The sequence below is a fragment of the Mirounga leonina genome, unplaced genomic scaffold, assembly GCF_011800145.1.
Source record: "Mirounga leonina isolate KUSES-001 unplaced genomic scaffold, KU_Mleo_1.0 Mir_115, whole genome shotgun sequence".
Classification (NCBI taxonomy): domain Eukaryota; kingdom Metazoa; phylum Chordata; class Mammalia; order Carnivora; family Phocidae; genus Mirounga; species Mirounga leonina.
In genome coordinates, this window is record NW_023270268.1 from 89,932,132 (window position 1) to 89,955,258 (window position 23,127).

General features: G+C 41.8%; 1 protein-coding gene across 2 annotated transcripts; it reads right to left on the reverse strand.

Annotated features, from left to right (window-relative positions):
• Window positions 1-317: 317 nt before the first annotated feature.
• FBXO40 (F-box protein 40) lies at window positions 318-17,378 on the reverse strand. 2 transcript variants are annotated; one of them, XM_035000059.1, is made up of 5 exons: window positions 17,167-17,378; window positions 16,943-17,055; window positions 7,332-7,364; window positions 4,553-6,463; window positions 318-2,115 (listed from the first exon to the last, which is right to left on the reverse strand). In XM_035000059.1, exons 3-5 carry the CDS (start codon window positions 7,332-7,334, stop codon window positions 1,900-1,902), a joined length of 2,130 nt encoding a protein of 709 aa, XP_034855950.1. In that variant the 5' UTR covers window positions 7,335-7,364; window positions 16,943-17,055; window positions 17,167-17,378; the 3' UTR covers window positions 318-1,899. The 2 variants fall into 2 exon arrangements, with proteins under 2 accessions (XP_034855950.1, XP_034855951.1); XM_035000060.1 differs by having other exon boundaries at window positions 16,943-17,085.
• Window positions 17,379-23,127: the final 5,749 nt, after the last annotated feature.

A 23,127-nucleotide genomic window follows, 5' to 3' on the forward strand; every position in this document is an offset into this window, starting at 1 on the left:
TACCTCCTTGACTCTTCTCACAAGTGTCTTCTACTTCATCTATACCAGCTCTGGACCATGTTCAGAGAGAGACCCAGGCAACAAAAAGCATCCATATTGACTAGACTCTTTCTTTTCATTGTTGAATTCTTTGTACTCTGCTTCCCCATAATACCTGTCCCCCTTTTCCCTTCTTTCTCACTTGCTTGAGGACTGCTGGGAAAATGGCACTGATTCAGGTGAGAGGGAAAGAAACACAAGATAAATAGCTCAATATGCCCTGCTTCTGCTATATCTGGAGAGAGCTGAAAGGATGTATTTTTTTGCACATGACTTAAGAACATAAAGCCACACCAAACAATCAGCTCCATCTGGCTCCCAACTTAAAATCACATCTGTCTAAAACTTATCTAGTAAATAAAGAAGAGCTACATAAAATCATAACCATTGTAGATCATTATGTAAGATTTTGTTGTACTAAAAAGCTTATCCTAAGTTACTGCCACTGGTATGACATTGTTTAGGGTGGTTCTCAACCCAGCGTGGTTTCACTCCCAGAGGATATTTGGCAATGTCTGGAGACACTTTGGGTTGTTACCGCAGTGGGAGTGCTACTGGTATCTATTGGATAGAGGCCAAAGATGCTGCTAAATATCCTATAACACACAGGACAGTCCCTTACAACAAAGAAGTATTCAGTTCAAAATGTCAGTAGTTCTGCGAAATCCTGCTTAAAGGGATGGCAGTTTCTATTATGTATTTTACTCTTGTTTTCATGAGTATTCACTGTTTGTCACCCAAGACCAATGTATCACCCATTTCTGACAGACTGGAGTCATGAACAACAATAGGTAGGAGCAATTACAAGGAACTATTATGTGCAGGAGTGTTCCTTCTCATGGTGCCCCACCAGGTACTCGAGTGGTGTCTGGGACCTGGTGGCTGGTGCCACAGGAACTGCAGTGGGCCTTGTCTGGACTTCGCTGAACGTGTGATCTCTCCGGGCATGCATTCTTGCATGACGCTGAAGTTGGTGTTAGTGTCTTGTGGTCATCTCAGCTAGCTCAGGCTGGTGCCTATGCTTCCCTAATCCACACCTAGGATATAATTTTAAGAAGAAAAGAACCTTGACTCTTAGGTCATTTTTGACATGTTTAAAAGTAGGCTTGTGGCTTTTGGTGCTAGTTTTCTCCATTAATACAATGTCTCCTTTGGATTCTTCCTCATTGCGCAAGGCTGTCCTTCTATATATTGCCAAGATTCTCCACAACAAACTCTGCGACCTCATTTCTGCCTCTCATTCTTTGGCCTGCAGTGCCCTTGAGGCTGCTGTGCTCAGCCAAGGTTTCCATTTTATAGGGCTGTGCTGTGCTTGGACTTCCTGGGCTTACAGGCAGTGGAGTGACTAAAAGAAGACCTGGACTTAACCATCAAGATAACCCCAGCTCCAGAACCATCAAACCATGTGCCCTTCACCCTGGGTGCCCTGTGACGCACCTCAGTACCCACTCCTGCATTACCTGCCCCCTATATTTGTAAATGCTTATCAACTAAAATGTTCCCCACAAAAGCACAGGCCTGTGCTCGTTATGGAATTTCACTGCTCTCTTGTTTCCTAAGACTTGGGCTCATCTTTCAAGTGGCCTCAAGTTATCTATTTTCTCCTCAGACTGATTTGTTTTAGGAAAAAAAAAAGGGTGGGGGAAGGAAATAAGTTATCAGTATGGCCCTTATAGCAAGCGTACAAGCCATGGCTTGGGAAATTCTTAGACCTTGTGCAACTGCTCAGGTTTAGGGCAGTGCACGCTCCAATACACCTAGATAAGCACGTATGCAGTTTACAGAAGAAAGTCCTCAAAATCACACTCTGTCCTACTTTCAGTAACCCAGAGGGTGAATCCAATGGTGGCATCTGAATCTTTAGCAGGTGTGTCTTCCTCGTGGTCTGGCTCTAAAGGTGGTGACTAAGCTCTCTCGGGCCGGCTCCTGGAGCTGACACATGCTGGTCAAAAGAACTGGGTCAGTCTTATGCTCTACAACATTGAAAGGACAGGCCTTCAGGTGTTCAGACATAGAGGCAACTTCATTAAACTCCCAGCTCTTGATTTTGGAGAAGAGGCTGCTGAACTGCCAGATCTGTTAGGAAACACGGAAGTTCAAAAGTGAACACTGGGGCAATACCCTCGGCTGGCTTTATTTGAAGAGTATAATACCTTTCTGTTCTTCACGTTCTTAGCTTCCAGAGAGTGTTTAGCGGCCGCTGCAGACATTTGTTAGCTCCTTCGTCAGCATCCAATTCCTAGTTCACCCTTCCAATTGATAATCTTCCCAGCCAGCCATGTAATTGGGTGGGAATGCTTACCACACACCCACCCCCTCCCACCAGCCACAGGGATCCATTCTAGAAAGACACATGGTTCACATCAGGACAATTCGTGTCAATGAGACTCTATCCTAGGACTTTTGCTTGAGATATCAAGAAGCAGATTCTCTTTTTCCCTTTGCACTTGAACTGTGAAACTTCAGTCTTGGGTGCTGCTGGCAGCCCCCAGGGACCACCAAGGGAGAGCTGTTGTCTTAGAATGGAGCCACTAGAGAGGAAGTAGAGGTAAGAAATAGAAAGTAAAAAGGTCATTTGGGGGCATTTTTGAGCTGCTAGATCAAACTTTGCCTGAGCCATTGCCTTTGGGAGAAAGTTCCCTTTATTATTTATGCCATGTTAAGTTGGTTTTCTGTTGCTTAAAACTAAAAGTATCCTAACTAAGAAGAGTCACACTAGAATAGAAACCTCAGGAGAAATCTAAGTGTCTGGCACAAAAAACCCTTTTGGCTTTTCCACCTAGGATGTGGTGGCGAAGTCACTAGTTTTAAAATCTGGCTATGAGGGTAGGCATAACCTAATACCGTACTTTCAACTTGACACTTTACCTTCAGTTTCTTATCATTGTTCCAATATAAGAAAAATGTTTCCGGGGATCTTAGGACTATTTCTGTTTTTACTTTAAAAAAGCCATTTTAATATAAGCATCCTTTAGCTCCAACTAAATTCTCTTTTTTCCTTTCTAAAGGGAAATTAGTTTGTCTCAAATGATATTCTGGAGTGGTCAGCAATCACTGAATTGGGAACAAACATGAGCCAAAAAATAATGGAATTTCTAATATGTAGATTATTTGCATCTGATTTTATGGAGGAAGATATTAGACGTTCTAGACCCTACAGTTCCTAAGGGCAGGATCTCAGTCTTATTCATGTTTATCCCTAACGTGTGGATGGGGGGCAGTCAGTGTTTAGCACATGGATGCAGGCCTGGATACATGAAGGAGAGTCTCATAATTGTTTTTTGAAGAAGACTGCTCAGGGAATAAATAATGGAAAACATTTAAGATGTTTTAGACACAATCAGTGAAAATATGTGTAAACAACTGTAACTCTCCAGTGCCAGTTTGCACACACCCAAATTTTGGGAAGAAATTCAACAGTGAGGTTATGGAATATTGACTGAAATGGGTACTATCAATTTGTGGTTCATATTACCACATATTTACCATGGGAAAGGATGCTAAGGGCATCTCATAAATGATGAATTAGGAGTTTCACTTTTGTATGGTATAAGCTAATAGAAGTTATGATGCAGTTCAGCAAGATTAGGAAAAAAGAATAAAATTTTTTCCAAAGGGAAAGATTCTTTGATTTATATAGCATAATTTTTTGAGAAAGTAAATAGATATTTGAACCAGGAGAGATCAGTGGACTGAATTATTTTAGAATTTCAAAATGTCTTTAACAAAGGCAAAAACTGTTTTGTTGTTTTTTATATTAGTTGATATGGGACCGAGGAGACTTTGTTGGCATACTGTATCAGACTGCAGGCAGGAAACAGATGGCACACTTTAACTGGGTAATTTGAAGAGAATTAAAAAAAAATAACGATATACAAATGTGTGGGCAGGGTGTAGGAAAGCCACAAGATATAATGCAGTACCCGGGCTAGTAACAATCTAGAGTGTTAATACCCTGGGCCTGAAAGGGAAGAAGAAAGGAGGTCATTGGAACCAAGAATGAGTAATTGTGTGGAGAGAGTCACCTGATACAGTCACCTTCAGTTGAGGGACATGGTCAGTGCTAAGTGTCAAGGAGGGGAGAATGAATGCAGGGAGGAAGCCAGAAGAATAGATTTGTCAGCTCACTCTTCCTCCCTCCAATTTCCCACTGACACACTCCCATTAGATTAGCCCCGCTGGAAGCTGGAGGGTAAGGTGGCTGATTGAGGCAGGCTGTAGAGATCAGCCTCCTGGGGGACTGATCACAGTGGACCGGGTTGAAGAATGAGTCATGTGAGCAAACAGAAGATATCCAAGACACATACACTGAGATACACAGGTACCACCATCTGTATTGTCATTTATATGTCAATAGGTCTGTCTTGCCTACTAGAAGGACCTCCTTGAGTTCAGCGATTATGTCGTCTTCCCAGGAACCTAGTACAATGCCAGTGCCTAGTACAGTGCTTGGCACATAGAAAGCTCCTACTAAATAGTTGTTGAATGAATGAATGAATTAGGGTTTACTTGCCTCTCTGTGGACTCTCCAGGAGGTGCCTCCATGAGAATACCTCTTCTTCTTCCACTGCAGGAGGACCATCCCTCTCTCTTGTAACAAAGTAGCACAGATGTTTCTCATCAGCACAGACACCTGGGAAAGCTGGGACAGGCTGATGCTGTCCAAGAACCCAGCAATGTACTGCAAAACCTCCAGTGGCAGGCTGGTTAGACAATTCTGGCTTTTCCCTCCATGGCCTGAGAGATGGTTCTTCTTTGTCTCACTCAGCTCTGAAGCAACCTCTGGCTTGATGGTGAAGGTCTTGAGCTCCTGACTATAGATCACTTTTGCCTTTTGCCCTGGGGGACGGAAATGGTTTTGAATAAATGTACATCCCAAGTAGGCGAGAGGGCATCGATGCTGGAACCAGCCATTGAGACATGACTGAATGTCTGTGTGGACATTCTTGAAATGTAGGGGGAATTCATCCCTCCTGAAGAATTTGTTGCAAGTGAAAGTGAAGGCAGAGCTGCTCTTGTTGTGTCTCCTAGTCACACACTCACTGTGGAGTTCCACATGGAGCCCCCCTGGGTTGGCAGTGGTTAGGAGGTCAGCCAGCACTGTACCAGAGGAAAATTGTTCTGGCTCAAAATTGTATGTCTGTGTAGCAAAATCCATGAACAGCCCATCAATGCTTCTGGACTCAGAGATGACATGACCTTTAAGTTCTCTTTCTAAAGCACACAAGAGTGTGGTCTTGATGAGATCTGATTTGGGTAGGTCCTCCACCGTAATCCCTAAATCCGAAGTGTCTACTGCCTTGTGTTCACTTGGTTTACAACTCAACATGGCATCTCCAACACGAGCCCGCTTCCCACAGTAGCTCACAGGAACTTTGAAGGTATAAACTGTCTTCACTTCCTGAGCCTCAAGGTTGCCATAAACAAAGTCTCTCTCCTTAGGTGTGCAAGCGGGCATCTGACCAAAGTGAATAAGCATCCTCCCGTTGTGCACCAGATACATATTATAGTCTTTTGCATCCACAGCTGTTTTCAGTCTTTCCAGAACACCATCCTGCCAAGGGGCGAGCCCTGTCGTTTCCAGGGCTGCATGAAAGTCCTGCTGCTTCTGGTTTTCCTGCAGTTCTTTCTCTTTGAGAGCATCCTCTCCTACCATGTTATTGTCGCTAGAAATCTGTTCTTTCCCTGGGCTGTTTCCACTCTCGCTCTCACAGCCTACTGATGAGCTTGTTAAAGCAGAGGCTGCATGCTCTTTGCTGAATAAGTTTTCCCACTTGTCAAACTTGGCTAGGTCCATTCCTTTTTTGGTTTTGGCTAACACCTCTCGTTCTTCTTGACTCAGTTCTGCCATCTCTCCATTAGTTGCTGATAGAGATCCATGTGGTACCAAACTGGCTTCTGCCCCACCCACTGCTCCTCCCATTTCCTCCCAGCTGGCTTCACCATTCACAGTAGGTTCCTCCTCGGTGGGCTCTCTAGTTTCTGGGAAAAGTTCTACCATTTTCAAAGATCTGAAAAGGACCTTCTGGTCCTGGAGGGCCAGAGCTGTATCCAAACACTCCTCACTGGGGGTCTCTTTCATGATGTTCTCGTGAAGGGTTGTTTCAGAGTCCACATTTGGCCAGCGATTCCACTCCATGGAGCAGCAGACCACACTGGCAGGGCACACTTGCAAGTGCTTGGCCAGCTTGTGGCGGGACATGGAAAGGGGGCAGCCATATTCGGAGTTGAGGCACGGAACCTCCTCTAGAGGGCAGAGGAGCTCATGCTCTGCCTCTTTGCACATGTGGAAGGTGGCACCACAGGATAGGTGGCAGTTTATCACCAGACAGGAGACATCAGGCTCCACAGGAATGTGGCAGTGCCGGTTAAAGCATTTCTCACAATGTCTGTGCTGCCCAGGTAGAGGCCTGCGTGCCCGGCCCTAGAGACATCAATGGCAAGGAGAAAGAGAAAACAAATGGGGAAGAGAAGTTCTATGCATGTCTGTGACTGTGTTTTAATTGACTTATTTCCTGTTTATACATGCTTATTATGGGAACCTTGGACAATCTAGAAAATCATAGAGAAGGAAGCAAAATCACTCATAATCCCACAACCCACGAATAACAACTACCAAAACTCTTTTCTTCATTTTCCAATAGTTTATTCTATGTATATAGTAGATGTGTTTAGAATAGAAAAAGAAAAAAGCTGACTGTAATGGACTACACTGTTGATAATTGTTTTGAGTTGTGGATTATGGGGGATTTATATGACCCCATTAATACTATGAATACAGTTCTGCATCCTGCTTTGTAACTCTCTATTATAAAATGAGACCATACTGTTTTATTAATGATTCTTTGCAAACTGTCTTCTTAATGGTAGTGAACATTCCAGAGTGAGTGTGCTGTCATTCATTTAACCAGCTATCTCCCCAGTGCTGGGAAGACAGGGGCCATGTCTAGTTTTGTTCACATCTGTGTCCCAGCACCTGGACCATCATAGGTACTCAATTTGCTGAAGGAAGGAATTATCAGCCATTTAGTATATTGCTGAATGTTTGGGTTTTTCATTTTTAAAGTTTAACTAAAAATCTCTGCTCACAAATCTTTCTCAGCTCTCTGCTTTTCCCCTACTCCATGTCAATTTCTTCTAGGTTCTGCTCTAACATCGCTGGTTTGGCCTAAAGTCAATAAATATCATCAAAACATTAGGGCAAATCTGCCAGCTGTTGGGCTACGGTTAAATGAAGCCAGCCAGATCTGGACACCTGAAAGATGAAGATCCAATAAGCGCCTGGTACTTACCATAGCTTCCTAATTTCTTCTTGCTTTGTAAATCTAGGAGAAAACATGAAAATATAAATGATTAGTAAGAAAAGTATTTTGGTTATGTATATGAACAGGAGTCAAAGAGACTTTGCATACTCTTATTTAAATCCTTTCACCACCCTGGAGATAAATGTCATTGCCCATTTTATAGTCCAGGAAATGGAAGCTGGAGAAGATAAATAACTTGTCCAAGGTGATAGAGCTGCTAAGCCATGGAATCATGGGCAATGTTGGCCCACACTCTTCTCACTGACCCACAATGTCCTCTGACGGGCATCTTACCAGCCATGGGATGTATATGTTCTGCTTCTTATAACTTTTCTTCATTGTCTACCAACCATTATCCTGACATTCCACCCATCCATACATCCCATCACTGCCACATGCTCTTCCTGCCCAAGTTAACCTTCTAGCTTTCTCTCCCACTAGAGCTTCATGCCCACAACCTGATATCCAGGTTGGTCTGGGGCAGTGTACAAGTGTCTGTGATATATCTACCAACTGTCCTTCACCATGGTGAATTCAGCTGCACCATGGCTACAGCAGGGGTCAGACCTCAAGGGCCCAGAGTCTGGCTGAGTGGGGACTCTAGCAAGCAGAAGAGATGCCCTGCCTTCAGGAGAATCTAGCTCCTTGTCTGGTCAATTGGTCCCATGTGGGAATTTGTTGTCAGATCATCTGATTTTTCCAGAGAAACTGGGGATACAGATTTTTGTGAGTGGTGGGATGGTGTAGTGATTAGGAGGCAGACTATACAAAATTTAACCCAGCACTAGGAGTCAGTAGTTGTGAAACTTTGAAAAAGTTACTTAATGTCCTTGTTCATCATTTTCCTCATCTGTAAAGGGAGAATAATAATAGTACCTATCTCATAGTGCTATTGTGGGGAGTAAATGATTTAAGTACCTGAAACTCTTAGAATGGTACTTGTCTCATAGACTTGATGTATGCATGTTTGCTATTGTAAAATAAGTGTTTTATATGTAATTATGTTGCAAAATTTTTGTTACATAATGTATCAAGGTAAAAATCCTTGGAATTTTGAAGTTGGCAACTAATTTAATTTTTCTAAAAAACCCCTCTACTTGGACCAAGGAAAAACATGTATGCAAGTTACATAGCATCTGTAGCTTGCCAGTCTGCTGCACCTGGTCTAGAGAATTTGTAGCATAATATCGGCACTGTGTTAGTCTGGGATGGAGTGAGGTGGGGTGGGTAGGTGGGGTGGAGTTAGCACCCAAAAGTCAGAAAATGCAAGTATTTTGTAATTTTATTTTATTTTACTTTAGGATTTGTTAGTTCATTCTGGGTGAATTTTCCTTCAACTTTTTAAAAAATTTCAAATACATAAGAAAGGTGAAAGAACGTATACAATGAACACCCATGTACTCTACCTAGATCCAAAAGTTAACATTTTGCCACTTTTGCTTTCTCTCTCTCCCTCTCTCCACACATACACACACACACACAAACACACACACACAATTTTTGCCAAACCACTTGAAAATAAGTTGCTGTTATCATGACACCTCATCCCTAAGTACTTCAGCATGTATTTCCTGAGACTAAGGACATTTTCCTTTGTAACTGCGATAACATTATCTCACCTAAGAAAACTAAAAAATATTTTCTAATATTACGTAATCTGCTGTTTGTGTTCAAATTTATTCAACTGTCCCAAAAATGCCAAAAAATATCTTCTATACTTTTTTTAAAATTTTTAAACTTTTGAGCCAGGATCCCTTTAAGGTCAATTTATTACGTTTGGGTGGTTAAGTTTTTTTAAACTCTTTCAATTTGGAAAAGTCCCCTCAACTTTTTTTTTTTTCAGAAGAGACAGCCTAAGTCTCAAGGAAATTATATTCTGATTTGTTCATACATTCGTTTGTTCATCCATTCCTTCAGCAAACATTTGTTGATTACCTGCAGTGTGCCAGTAAGGGAGCATAAGCCTCACCTGGCCTGCTTGTTTAAGTAGTTCTTAAACACCTTTACTCAGTAGAATCAGCTGTGATGCTTGTTAAATCTATAAATCTGCACTATAAAAATGGCAGCCACCAGCCACATGTGGTTACTTAAATTTAATCAAAATGGAATAAAATTAATAATTCAGTGCTTCAGTCATACTAGCTACATTTCAAGTTTCAGGTGCCACATATGATTAGTAGCTACTCTATTGGACAACACAGCATGGAGCATTTCCATCTGCATAGAAAGTTCTATTGGACAGCACTGCCATGCTGGCTGTGCCTCTGACTTAAGTGAGGGGTGTGTCTGGAATTCACATCCTTAACACCTTACCCATCTGATTCTTACGCACTGGGACTACTGAGTGTGAAAGAGGATTGTGGCAGAGAGTTCTATATCCCTAAAAGCCTGAATCAGGAGGCAGGTGAGAAGTTGCAAGTGAGAACATCAAACAGATTCAGGGCCCAGGAGAAGATAAATGCAGGTGTTAAAGCCAGAGAGGGAATTGAGCAGAGCAAAGGGCTGTGAGGGCAGGACTGAGATGGAGCAGAATAGGATCGGGCAAGAGGACATCTTCTGGATGCAAGAGTCCAGCTACTGGACCTTCTAACATACAACTAAGCATTCAGTTAGGCTCCTGCTATATTCTAGATTGATTACTCCCGGGCGCGGGGGGTGGGGAGGGGAGTCCACTGAAGACTTACTGTGAAAATTCGTAAATGAGAGGCTAACGCATCTGGAATTATTTGGTGCTCAATAAGGGACCATTTAACACTGTGACTGGGGTGTTAACCAGCAGTGGAGGGATGGCATGGAAGGACTTAGAGCAAGAAACTACTTCGTGGACAGTGCGATGAAGCTGCAGGGGTAGGACTGATGGTAGTGGAATTAGGCAAGATGAGACAGAGGGCAGGCATCACAAGGAGATCACAGCATTTTTGTTTCTGGCTGGAGATGGGGAAAAAAGAGTCAAATTTGATGCCAAGATTTTGAACTAGGAATAGAGAATATTGCATGTAATTCTGAGAAAAACAGAAGCCTAAGAGGGAATTGTTTTTGGGGGGGAAAGATGAGCCCCACAAGTTTAATACAAGTTGCTTAAGGTGATGACAGACCATGTGGATGGTAAGATGAGGACAGAATGGAAAGATGCAGATTTGAGAATTATTCACTTAAAAGTGAGAGAGGAAGCCATAACTGGGAAAAGAAGAACACAGGATAGGCATCTGAGCCATGAAGTACATAGCTGAGTATGACCACTTTCGAGACAGTAGGGAGAAGTAAAGCTGGAGGAGAGACCAGAGAGGGAAGAGTCAGAACCATGTGGCCTGATGTAAGGGAAAGTGTGAGCAATAGCCTGGAATGCTGCCTCAAGATGAAGAACAATGCTAACAATGCCACTGCTCATGGCAGGTCCCCAAAGAGCTCTTGCCAGAGCAAATGTGGCATTTCAGTTGTGCAATGGGACCCTTGCCATTCAAAATGTGGTATTTGCTTAGAGGGGAGAGGGAAGCCATTAAACACATATTCCAATATGAACAGGGCCTGTGCCCTGGCTGGGAGAGTGTGCTCATCTGCTTTCTATGCATAAAAGACACTCATGAATAAAGATGGAGTCTGGATGATTCAGAGTCCCCTACTGGTTTTTAGGTGGGAAAGAAGAGGCAGATCCCAAATGGAATACAGCTACAAGAAAGAAGCTACCAGCAGCAGGAATGTTCAACTTCTTATTTGCCAGCCTGGCTCTGTCACAAAGTTGAGCCTAGTTTCTGGGAAGGGAAAAGCAGGTCTAGCTAGTTCTGTGCGCTTTATATGTGTGTAGTGAAAACTCTGCCCCAGCTGCAGGGATATGTCTGGCTGGAGGGACAGTGGTGATGAACTCTAAGCCTAATGATTTCTTAACCTTCAGCATTATAAAGAATGGTTCTTGTGAACAGTGCTATTGAAGCTGGAAACATTTGTGGTGGAGCCCTGTTGCTCTCCATGTCTTTGACGTTATTTGAAAATATCCCTTTAAGAGAAAAGAAAAACAATGCACATAGGCAACAAAGATGCTGTTTCTTTTGTTTGTTTTGTTTTGTTTTTAATTATGCTATTTAAAGATCTTCTGCCAGGCTCTGGAAATACACCAAATAAGTGACTTTGAGAGAGGACCTGTGCTGAGCAGAAAGACACAGTAAGTGGAGGCCACTCTTTGGAGAAATTTGACAGTGGAGGGGAGGATAAAGATAAACATAACCTAAGGGCATAAAAAACCCATATCTGAAGCTTTTGTTGTATATGTAGGGGAAACTGTTCCCACTGAGATAAAGGACGATCTAAAATTCTTGATTGTCTAGTTATTGCTGGGTAAGCAATGTGGCCATTGCCCTGGTTTGCCTGAGACTCTTGGTTTTAGTTCTGAAAGTTCCAGATCCCAGGAAACCTCTTATTCCCACACAAACTTAGATACTTGATTGATCATCTTAGGTTGTAGCTAGTTGGTCTTGCCCCAAGATGATCAAATTATATATATCATCGGTTATCTTGTGACATAAGATGCCTTGTTCTCCTAATCTCCATTCTAGTGCAGTGTCTGGGTCCCTATCCTCCACAGTGTTTGCCTGACTTTCCTAGATGGAGTGATTTTTCTACGTTTTGGATGTCAGGGAGAAAGAGTAGTAAGATTTTAGTGCCTACCATGTTCTTTACATAACATCTCACTTAATCCTCACAATGGCCATGAGACGTGGGTTTTACCCTTTCCGTTGGAACACAAAGATGCCTACACCCCTACAGTGGAACACAAAGACGCCTATCTGGTTTCAAACTCTGTACTCTTTGCTATTATCATACTGCGTCCCTCAGAGACCCACAAAGACATGTGGTCTATCCCCATGATTTGGGAAGAAAGCAAGCCCATGACTAGAGCCCATCAGGCAGAGCCTCTCTTCCTCCAGTTGGGCACAGAAAGGTATATACACCTATAATCTTTCTGGATTGTAGGTGATCTGGATGATCTTCATACATAGGAAGTTCATAGAAAGCACCTTCATCCCCATGATTCTTTTGTTGTTGTTGTTCTCCTCTGGGCCACATCCCATACGTGCCCCATCTGAATAGAGGAAATACGAAAAGTACCCAGGTCCCATGGCTTCGCATTGGAGGTAGTATACATATGAAAGTAAAGTTTTTAGGGTTAAAATCTCTAATATAATACAGATTCTGAGATTTAAACTGAAAAACCTACTAAATTAAAGCACGTACATTATAGAAACTCTTCACTGTGGAAAAAGTTGACAAAATTCTATGCCTGAAACAACATATTTTTATCCAGGTGCCATTTCCTCCTTTAGTTTCTATGCCCCTATGTTCACCTTTAAATTCTTACTTCCTGTCTGAAAAGGCAATACGTTCCCTCCTCTTAAAAATGAACTTCAATAAAGTCTATGGTCAAAACAGTCTCTGAAACACTCTCCCCAAAATAAGTTTTAAAGTTCCCCTGGATAGAGGAGATAGCAGTCAAAATAATAAAATTTAAACTTAAATAGTTTTAAAAATCTACACAGAACTAGATTTTACTGGTTGTACTGGATGCAGTTTGAGTGGAATATGAGTAGATGGAAGGACCAGGTACATGAGTTTAAGGGATGGATATTTCTTTACAGAAATAGGGGATACTTTAGAACCTAGCGAGAGAGAAACATTTGATACAGGTTGTGGTGCTGTGTGGACCACTCAGAAAGGAGTAAGGTAAGTGAAAGAAAGGTGAGTCAGCTAGAATAATGGCCCTTAAAGTGTGATACCCTGACCCACAGTGTCAGCATTACCTAGAAACTGGGTAGAAATATAAATTATTGGACCCTACCAAATCAGACCTACTGAATCAGAACAACTACATCCAACTGATGCTGTTGTAAACTCAAGATGCCCACACCCCTGAGAACCACTGAGCTAGAAGCTGGTTGATTTTGTGCTCCCAATCACAAAGGAACTAGCATAAGGCCCTACACAGGAAGGGTCTTCCTTCCTACAAGTTAGGTAGGAAGGCCAGTTAGGTAGGAAGGCCTTGGGGAAAGACCCAAAAGGGCATTGGGCACTTCTGTCCATTTCTTTCCATCTCCACCACCACTGCCTGGGTCCCAGCACCATCATTGCTTATCCAGTCTGGTGCAAAAGACTATAATCAGCCTCACCCCTCCCATCTGGTGCTCTGTACCATATTTACCAGCAGAAAGAGTGATTTCAACAACTTTAAAAAAAAAAATTTTAGTTAACATACAGTGCAATATTGGTTTCTGGAGTAGAATTCAATGATTTATCATTTACATGTAACATCCAGTGCTCATCACAAGTGCCCTCTTTAATCCCCATCACCCATTTAGCCCATCCCCCACCCACCTCCCTCCATCAACCCTCGGTTTGTTCTCTATCATTAAGAGATTGAAGCATCTTTATTTTCTTGGTGCAGGTTTGCCGTTTTTATTATTTACCTATATACATTATTCTGTTCATTAAGGAAAAAAAAGAAGGTGTCCGTTGAAATTGGCTTCTCTCACAATGGGCTGCAGAGTCAGTTCCCCTTAAGGGAGGTTGTTGGGATGGTGTGCTCAGGGATGAAGGCCATCAATGAAGCAGAAATTATCTGGCCAGGAAAGTGTGTTCAGGCGGGAAAAGAGCTCTGACTGGAATATCAAGGGAGAACAAAAATGTTCCCCAAGGAATGTACAAAATAGTTTCTGAGAGACTGAGTATAGCTAACAGGCTCCAAGCACTGTTTATTCAATAGGATTGAAATGAATGAAATTGAATAGAACCCTAAAGAAAGCAGCATTTTGAAAGAGCTGTGAGAGCAGTTTGAAACAAACTTAGGAGGAAAGTGTAATGATGTCAAATGTATGCTAATTTGGGGCTTTTTTTTTCTTTTTAGAGAGAGAGAGTGCACATGCATGTGAATATGGTTGGGTGGGCAGAGGGAGAGAGAGAATACCAAGCAGGCTCCACGCTCACTCAGCACAAGCCTGACCCTGATGTGGGGCTCAATCCCACGGCCCTGAGATCATGACTTGAGTAGAAATCAAGAGTCAGAAGCTTAACCAACCGAGCCACCTGGGTGCCTCCCTGGGGCTTTTTTTTTTTTTAAGGAAGAAAGAGAAATGTTTTCAATGTTATTAGGTGAATGTAGCCTTAACTGAATGGAAAAGACTTCTTCGGGCTTGAGTTATAATAGACACTCAGCTGCCAGAATTGTTTTCCGGAGGTTGTAGTACTTGTTCTAAATCCTTACAGTCATAAATCAGAAATCTGGATCAGGCACAGAACAGTAAATCCTCTGCTCTGCAGCTCCTGAATCTTCAATGTGTATAGGAATCACCCGGGCAATCTTCTTAAAACGCAGATTCTGATCTGGTAGGACTGGGGTGGGGCCTGAGAGTCTTCCCATATATAACATGCTCCAGACAATGCTGATGGTCCGAGGACCTCCCTTGGAAAGGAAAGTGTCTAGTTTAACCTCTTCATTTCCTGCAAGAGAAACTAAGGCCCAGAGAAGTAAAGCGTCTTGCCCTTGCTTCTCACCTTGATGTAATAGTGAGAATTCCTTGGAAACCACATGCCACACAGAGCTACCTGTGAAGCGGTGGTGGCCAAGGGCACGTGGGCAGCCTAGATGGTACCGAGGGCAAAACAGGACAGAGTCTGGAAGAATGAAGAAGAGGTGGAGCCTGAGTGTCACTGGCCAACAAGGTCACGAGAAGGCCTATAGCAGGTATATTTAAATCCCTGACACAAGCAAAAGAGAATGGGATTAACAGATAATGGCTTTAACATTCGTTACTATAATTTTAAAATTAGTAGGCAAACAGGGTTGATGTCAGGGAGATATTTTTAGGCAAGGGGCCCTTTCAGCACCCCTCACATGATGTCAGCAACTAACTATTTTGCCTCCTCATGTGGCTGGCCCTGGTGATAATTATTTATTCCTGAGCTTTAACTTCAGTGGAAGTGACAAGGTCAAAAGTTAAAGATCAGAGATATTCTTTAACTCTTAATCTGTTACCCAGCCGATTAATTAGTTACTTTAATTATATATTGTTAAATTGTTCCCCTGTTATGGAGATATTTAATTCTAAGGAAAGAAGATGTATAAAGTGAAATACTAAAAATATCCCTTTGCCTGGAGATTTTAACACAACCGTTTAGTTGGCTGACGACAATTCCCACATCTGGGTCCATAATCCGGGGCTTCTGGGCTATGATTCCAGCATTTTCATTATACCCTAGTTAATTCTCCTATCTGGTGCTTCTGATATTAGTATCAGTATTTTAAATTACTGCGTTGTATTGGCCACAAAAGTGCTAATTAGCCAGATTATCTAGGGGTAGCTGTAAGTCAGCCTGTCTGCTTAGCTATCCTAAATCAACATGCCCCAGTCTCACTAGGACAGCATCCCAGCATATACCTTGAAGACCTTGTGCCACGGAAACCCTGACAAAATGACGTGAGGCAATGATACACAATGCACTGTGCCTAATGTATGTAACCTAGACATCAACAGCGCAGTTATGGAATACGTCTGGAGGTTACAGAGCAGGAAGGAAGGAATCCAGGTGTTACGGTATCAGAGCAGCTCTCCCTTTACTTGGCATTGGTGGCTTTAGCCTGTAGACCGCAAAGTTCAGAGTGTACAGAATCCCTTTTGCTGCATAGGCCACTTCCTAGGATGTCCTTAGCTGACCTATGAACACTAAAGTGAGGCCCAGAGAGAAACAAAAAAATAAACACTTTCCCCTTATCCCTGACAATTGATTTGTGCATGCAACACTACGCAGTTATTTAAAAAACTAGAAATAACCTACATTTTAAAGCTTTCCATACCTCAAGTATTGTTAATCATTTTCCTTTTGTCCCTCTGGACGTGCAAGCTTCAAGTTTGTAACAATTTTTTGGTTTGCATGCAAAAGCCTGTATAAGTTTTTCAACTTGCAAAATATTTGCACTTCTATTCCATGGGTGCATTTTGGATTCAAGAAATTTGGGGAGGAGAGAACCACATTTAGGCAATATTGTTAGAGAAAAACAGGTCTTAGGCTCTACAGGCAGAGTTTGAATAGCACATGCAGTGAATAAAACTGTGCTCCGTTAACCAGTGGCGTGACACAGGGGATGGAATTTAAGGTACATAAAATGGTCAACGTACGCAAGAATGACTTGCAGTTAACACAGCCAATGTTGATTGGTGAAAAGATCACAGCATTTGGACTTTAAAAAGTAGAAATCCTGGGTTCTAGCCCTTCCATCTATTTCCTCACCACCTCCTCCACCCTCCCCTAAGCCCCCACCACCACTGGGTAACTTCAGAGATCCCACATAGCCCCTTTTGTTGGTTGTAAAGGAAAGAATGTAAGCTGCCCGAAAGCAGGGGATTTCTCCCTGCTCCAAGATTTTAGATTTAAAACAAGAGTTTACATATGGCTGGGTCTCATTCTCAGAGCCAACCGCTTTCTCCACCACAGGTAACTAATTTGCTTAACCATCTTCTTGCTCAGAGCAAAAAGGTGACGTGCAGCTCAGCCTCTGTCTCCACGTTCACCACTCCAAATGTCTCCTTGGCTCACCTGCTCATGTTTGAAAAGCTTACCTTAATGGCACGGGCTGAGTCAGCATCTGCTGCACCTGTGTTCCTTGACTGAACAAGCCGATTGCAGGAAGCAGCTGGGGGTGCCTCAGTCCGCTGCAGCAGAGGACAGAGTTCTGTTGAGGAGGCAGGAGAAGCAGAGAAAACTTCAACAGAAATAGTTCAAGTGTTTCGAAGTTAAAAATAAAACTATATCACAAGGGGCAATGTGACCAGGCTCAGCTTACGATTTTTTTCTTTCCCCCATATTTATCAACACTTGGGTCTCCATTGGAGTAGCATTTAGCCGGGGAAGCCGGAAGGGAAGTGAGCTTTTACATCAATAGGGTTTCTTTCCCTTGAGGAAGGGAGAAAAGCCATTTAAGAAGGATCATTTTCAAGGCCAGAGTGGCCTCTCAGACTCTTGTGCGTGCAGTCAGCAGATCCAGCTGTGCTCGCTGTGGCTGGTGGAGCCTTCAGGCCAGGAGGCTGCTCTAATTATAACCATGCTTTTCACCTAAACCCATCACTGGCTGAAGCAGCAACTTGTGCAAGCGACATGCGGTCCTGTTTCTGTTTCTCCTATTTCTTGTCATGACAAGTAAGTGGCTGTCCTCTCCTGGCCCTCTGCTTCCCCCCATGGCAGGGAAAGGGAGGGTTTGTAAACCAGAAATCAGACGCAGAGTGAGCCCAGTGTGAGAGAATTAGAGGTGGTCAGCTTTCACTTAGTCCAACTGCCTTTTTTTACAGATGAGGAGCCATAGGGTTTAGAGAAGTAAATTGTCCATTCAAAGTCACACAGCTGGCTAGTGGAGGAGCCAAAGGAAAGACTTGGGTCTTTTTTTTTTTTTTTTTTCTCCTTCTTCTTAAAGAGAGAGAGGAAAAGAGGGAGAGAGAGAGAATCCCAAGCAGACACCCCGCTGAGCGCGGAGCCAACACCAGGCTCAGTCTCAGGACCCTGACATCATGACCTGTGCGGAAACCAACAGTCCGATGCTTAACCAACTGTGCCACCCAGGCACCCTGCCTCGGTTCTTTTAACTCCGAGTCTGGTGCTCTTCTTTACCTCCTCTTCAAAGAAACTCTTTCAGCTATCTTTTGAGGAAATATATAATCCTGGCTTTGCTAATCTATGTATGTGACCGAGTTACTTACCCACTCTCTACCTCAGTTTTCTCAGTTGTGAAAGGGGATGATAATACTTGGTGTGACTATGTGTTAATAAGCTAACACATTAACGCTTTAATACATGTAAACCACATGAATGATGTCAGCACATACCAAGTGTTCACCAATGCTGTTATTTGAATATATGGACTGAAAACAGGTACTGAATTCTGGCGCAGTTAACAGACACTGAATTCCCCTTTTCCCTGGATTCGTCCATGCATGTATGTCTATGTAGGTACACTTGTCTGGGGTGAACAACTAGCAGTTGAAAATTATAAAAATTTTACATGTTGATCTTGTATCCTGACACTTTGCTGAACTTGTTTATTAGTTCTAATAGTTTTCTTATGGATTCCTTAGGATTTTCTATATACAGAATCATGCCATCTGTGAATAGAGGTATTTTTACTTCTTCCTTTCTAATTCAGATGCCTTTTATTTCCTTTTCTTCCTTGACTGCACTACCTAGAACTTTCAGCACCATACTGAACAAGAATGGGGAGAGTAGCCATCCCGAATTTGTTCCCTGTTTTTGATCTTAGGGGAGAAGCATTCAGTCTTCTGCCATTAAGTGTGCTGTTACCCTTGGATTTTCTGTAGATGGCCTTTATCAAGTTGAAGAAGTTGGAAAGTTTGTCCTAGTTTGTTGAGTGCCTTTTTCATGAAAGGGTGAGGAATTTTGTCAAATGTTTTTCTGTGCCTGTTAAGTGATCCTGTGGTTTTGCCGTTTATTCTATTAATATAGCATATTACTTTAACTGATCTTTGTATGTTGAATCAAATTTGCATTTCGAGATCAACCCCACTTGGTCTGGCATATAATCCTTTTTATGTGTTCCTGGATTTGGTATTCTAGTATTTTGTGGAGGATTTTTACATCTTTATTCATAAAGGATATTACTCTAATTTTTTTTATGATGTCTTCATTTAGCTTTGGTATCAGAGTAATGTAGTCTCATAGCATGAGTTAGGAAGTGTTCTCTTTTGGTTTTCTTTGGAAAGTTTGTGAAAGATTGCTGTTAATTCTTTAAATGGTAGAATTCAGCAGTGAGGCTATCTAGCCCTGGACTTTTCTTTGTGGGAAGTTTTAGATTATTAATCTCTTTACATGTTAAAGCTCTGTTTACAATATTTCTATTTCTTCTTGAGTCAAATTTGATATTTTGCGTCTTCCTAGGAATTTGTCCATTTCATCTAAGTTATCTAATTTGTTATACAAATTATAAAAATTACACAATTATTCATAATATTTCTTTACAGTGCTTTTTATTTCTGTAAGGTTGGTAGTTATATCTCATCTTTAATTTATGACTCTAGTAATTTGAATGATTCTAGTAATTTGAGTCATCTTTTTTTTGGTCAGTCTAGCTAAAGGTTTATCATTTTGTTGATCTTTTCAAAGAACTAGCTTCTTTTTCCTTTCAATTATTTATACATTTTTTATTTTAGCATAGTTGACACACAATGTTACATTAATTTCAGGTGTACAACATAGTGTTTAACATCTGTGTATGTTATGCTATGTATGCTCCAGTGTAGCTACCAGGTCTCACTCTCCTATGCTATTACAGTGGTATTGACCATATTCCTTCTGCTGTGCCTTTTATTCCCATTACTTAGTCACTCTGTAACTGGAAGCTTGTATCTCCAGTCTCCTTCACCCATTTTTTTTTATTCTTATGTTAATCCCCATACATTACATCATTAGTTTTAGATGAAGTGTTCCATGATTCATTGTTTGTGCATAACACCCAGTGCTCCATGCAGAATGTGCCCTCCTCAATACCCACCACCAGGTTAACCCATCCTCCCACCCCCCTCCCCTCTAGAACCCTGTTTGTTTTTCAGAGTCCATCGTCTCTCATGGTTCGTCTACCCCTCCGATTTCCCCCGCTTCATTCTTCCCCTCCCGCTACCTTCTTCTTCTTTTTTTTTTCTTAACATATATTGCATTATTTGTTTCAGAGGTACAGATCTGAGATTCAACAGTCTTGCACAATTCATAGCGCTTACCAGAGCACATACCCTCCCCAGTGTCTATCACCCAGTCACCCCATCCCTCCCACCCCACACCCCACTCCAACAACACTCAGTTTGTTTCCTGCGATTAAGAATTCCTCATATCAGTGAGATCATATGATACATGTCTTTCTCTATTTGACTTATTTCACTCAACATAATACACTCCAGTTCCATCCATGTCGTTGCAAATGGCAAGATCTCATTCCTTTTGATGGCTGCATAATATTCCATTGTATATATATACCACATCTTCTTTATCCATTCATCTGTCGATGGACATCTTGGCTCTTTCCACAGTTTGGCTATTGTGGACATTGCTGCTATAAACATCGGGGTGCACGTACCCCTTTGGATCCCTACTTTTGTATCTTTGGGGTAAATACCCAGTAGTGCAATTGCTGGATCATATGGTAGCTCTATTTTCAACTTTTTGAGGAACCTCCATACAGTTTTCCAGAGTGGCTGCACCAGCTTGCATTCCCACCAACAGTGTAGGAGGGTTCCCCTTTCTCCACATCCCGCCAACATCTGTCATTTCCTGACTTGTTAATTTTAGCCATTCTGACTGGTGTGAGGTGGTATCTCATTGAGGCTTTGATTTGGATTTCCCTGATGCTGAGCGATATTGAGCACTTTTTCATGTGTCTGTTGGCCATTTGGATGTCTTCTTTGGAAAAATGTCTGTTCATGTCTTCTGCCCATTTCTTGATGGGATTCTTTGTTCTTTGGGTGTTGAGTTTGATGAGTTCTTTATAGATTTTGGATACTAGCCCTTTATCTGATATGTCATTTGCAAATATCTTCTCCCATTCTGTCGGTTGTCTTTTGGTTTTGTTGACTGTTTCCTTTGCTTTGCAAAAGCTTTTTATCTTGATGAAGTCCCAATAGTTCATTTTTGCCCTTGCTTCCCTTGCCTTTGGCGATGTTTCTAGGAAGAAGTTGCTTCAGCGGAGGTCAAAGAGGTTGCTGCCTGTGTTCTCCTTTAGGATTTGGATGGACTCCTGTCTCACATTGAGGTCTTTCAACCATTTGGAGTCTATTTTTGTGTGTGGTGTAAGGAAATGGTCCAGTTTCATTCTTCTGCATGTGGCTATCCAATTTTCCCAACACCATTTGTTGAAGAGACTGTCTTTGTTCCATTGGACATTCTTTCCTGCTTTGTCAAAGATTAGTTGACCATAGAGTTGAGGGTCCATTTCTGGGCTCTCTACTCTGTTCCACTGATCTATGTGTCTGTTTTTGTGCCAGTACCATGCTGTCTTGATGATGACAGCTTTGTAATAGAGCTTGAAGTCCGGAATTGTGATGCCGCCGGCTTTGCTTTTCTTTTCAACATTCCTCTGGCTATGCGGGGTCTTTTCTGGTTCCATACAAATTTTAGGATTATTTGTTCCATTTCTTTGAAAAAAGTGGATGGTATTTTGATGGGGATTGCATTGAATGTGTAGATTGCTCTAGGTAGCATTGACATCTTCACAATATTTGTTCTTCCAATCCATAAGCATGGAACGTTTTTCCATTTCTTTGTGTCTTCCTCAATTTCTTTCATGAGTATTTTATAGTTTTCTGAGTACAGATCCTTTGTCTCTTTGGTTAGATTTATTCCTAGGTATCTTATGATTTTGGGTGCAATTGTAAATGGGATCGACTCCTTAATTTCTCTTTCTTCTGTCTTGTTGTTGGTGTATAGGAATGCCACTGACTTCTGTGCATTGATTTTATATCCTGCCACTTTACTGAATTCCTGTATGAGTTCTAGCAGTTTTGGGGTGGAGTCTTTTGGGTTTTCCACATAAAGTATCATATCATCTGCAAAGAGTGAGAGTTTGACTTCTTCTTTGCGAATTTGGATGTCTTTGATTTCTTTTTGTTGTCTGATTGCTGTGGCTAGGACTTCCAATACTATGTTGAATAGCAGTGGTGATAGTGGACATCCCTGCCGCGTTCCTGACCTTAGGGGGAAAGCTCTCAGTTTTTCCCCATTGAGAATAATATTCGCTGTAGGTTTTTCATAGATGGCTTTTATGATATTGAGGTATGTACCCTCTATCCCTATACTCTGAAGAGTTTTGATCAAGAAAGGATGCTGTACTTTGTCAAAAGCTTTTTCTGCATCTATTGAGAGGATCATATGATTCTTGTTCTTTCTTTTGTTAATGTATTGTATCACATTGATTGATTTGCGGATGTTGAACCAACCTTGCAGCCCAGGGATAAATCCCACTTGGTCATGGTGAATAATCCTTTTAATGTACTGTTGGATCCTATTGGGTAGTATTTTGGTGAGAATTTTTGCATCCATGTTCATCAGGGATATTGGTGTGTAATTCTCCTTTTTGATGGGGTCTTTGTCTGGTTTTGGGATCAAGGTAATGCTGGCCTCATAAAATGAGTTTGGAAGTTTTCCTTCTGTTTCTATTTTTTGGAACAGTTTCAGAAGAATAGGTATTAATTCTTCTTGAAATGTGTGGTAGAATTCCCCTGGGAAGCCATCTGGCCCTGGGCTTTTGTTTTTTGGGAGATTTTTGATGACTGCTTCAATTTCCTTAGTGGTTATAGGTCTGTTCAGGTTTTCTATTTCATCCTGGTTCAGTTTTGGTAGTTGATACATCTCTAGGAATGCATCCATCTCTTCCAGGTTATCTAATTTGCTGGCATAGAGTTGCTCATAATATGTCCTTATAATTGTTTGTATTTCTTTGGTGTTGGTTGTGATCTCTCCTCTTTCATTCATGATTTTGTTGATTTGGGTCATTTCTTTTCTCTTTTTGATAAGTCTGGCCAGGGGTTTATCAATCTTGTTAATTCTTTCAAAGAACCAGCTCCTAGTTTCGTTGATCTGTTCTACTGTTCTTTTAGTTTCTATTTCATTGATTTCTGCTCTGATCGTTATTATTTCTCTTCTTCTGCTGGGTTTAGGCTTTATTTGCTGTTCTTTCTCCAGCTCCTTTAGGTGTAGGGTTAGGTTGTGTACTTGAGACCTTTCTTGTTTCTTGAGAAAGGCTTGTATTGCTATA

What these genes read in the sequence shown, in the direction of transcription:
- FBXO40 (XM_035000059.1), bottom strand. An exon ending in CCTGGAGAGTCCACAGAGAG is followed by an intron (nt 2,116 to 4,552) that starts GCAAGTAAACCC and finishes GTTTCCTAACAG; the next exon opens with ATCTGGCAGTTCAGCAGCCT.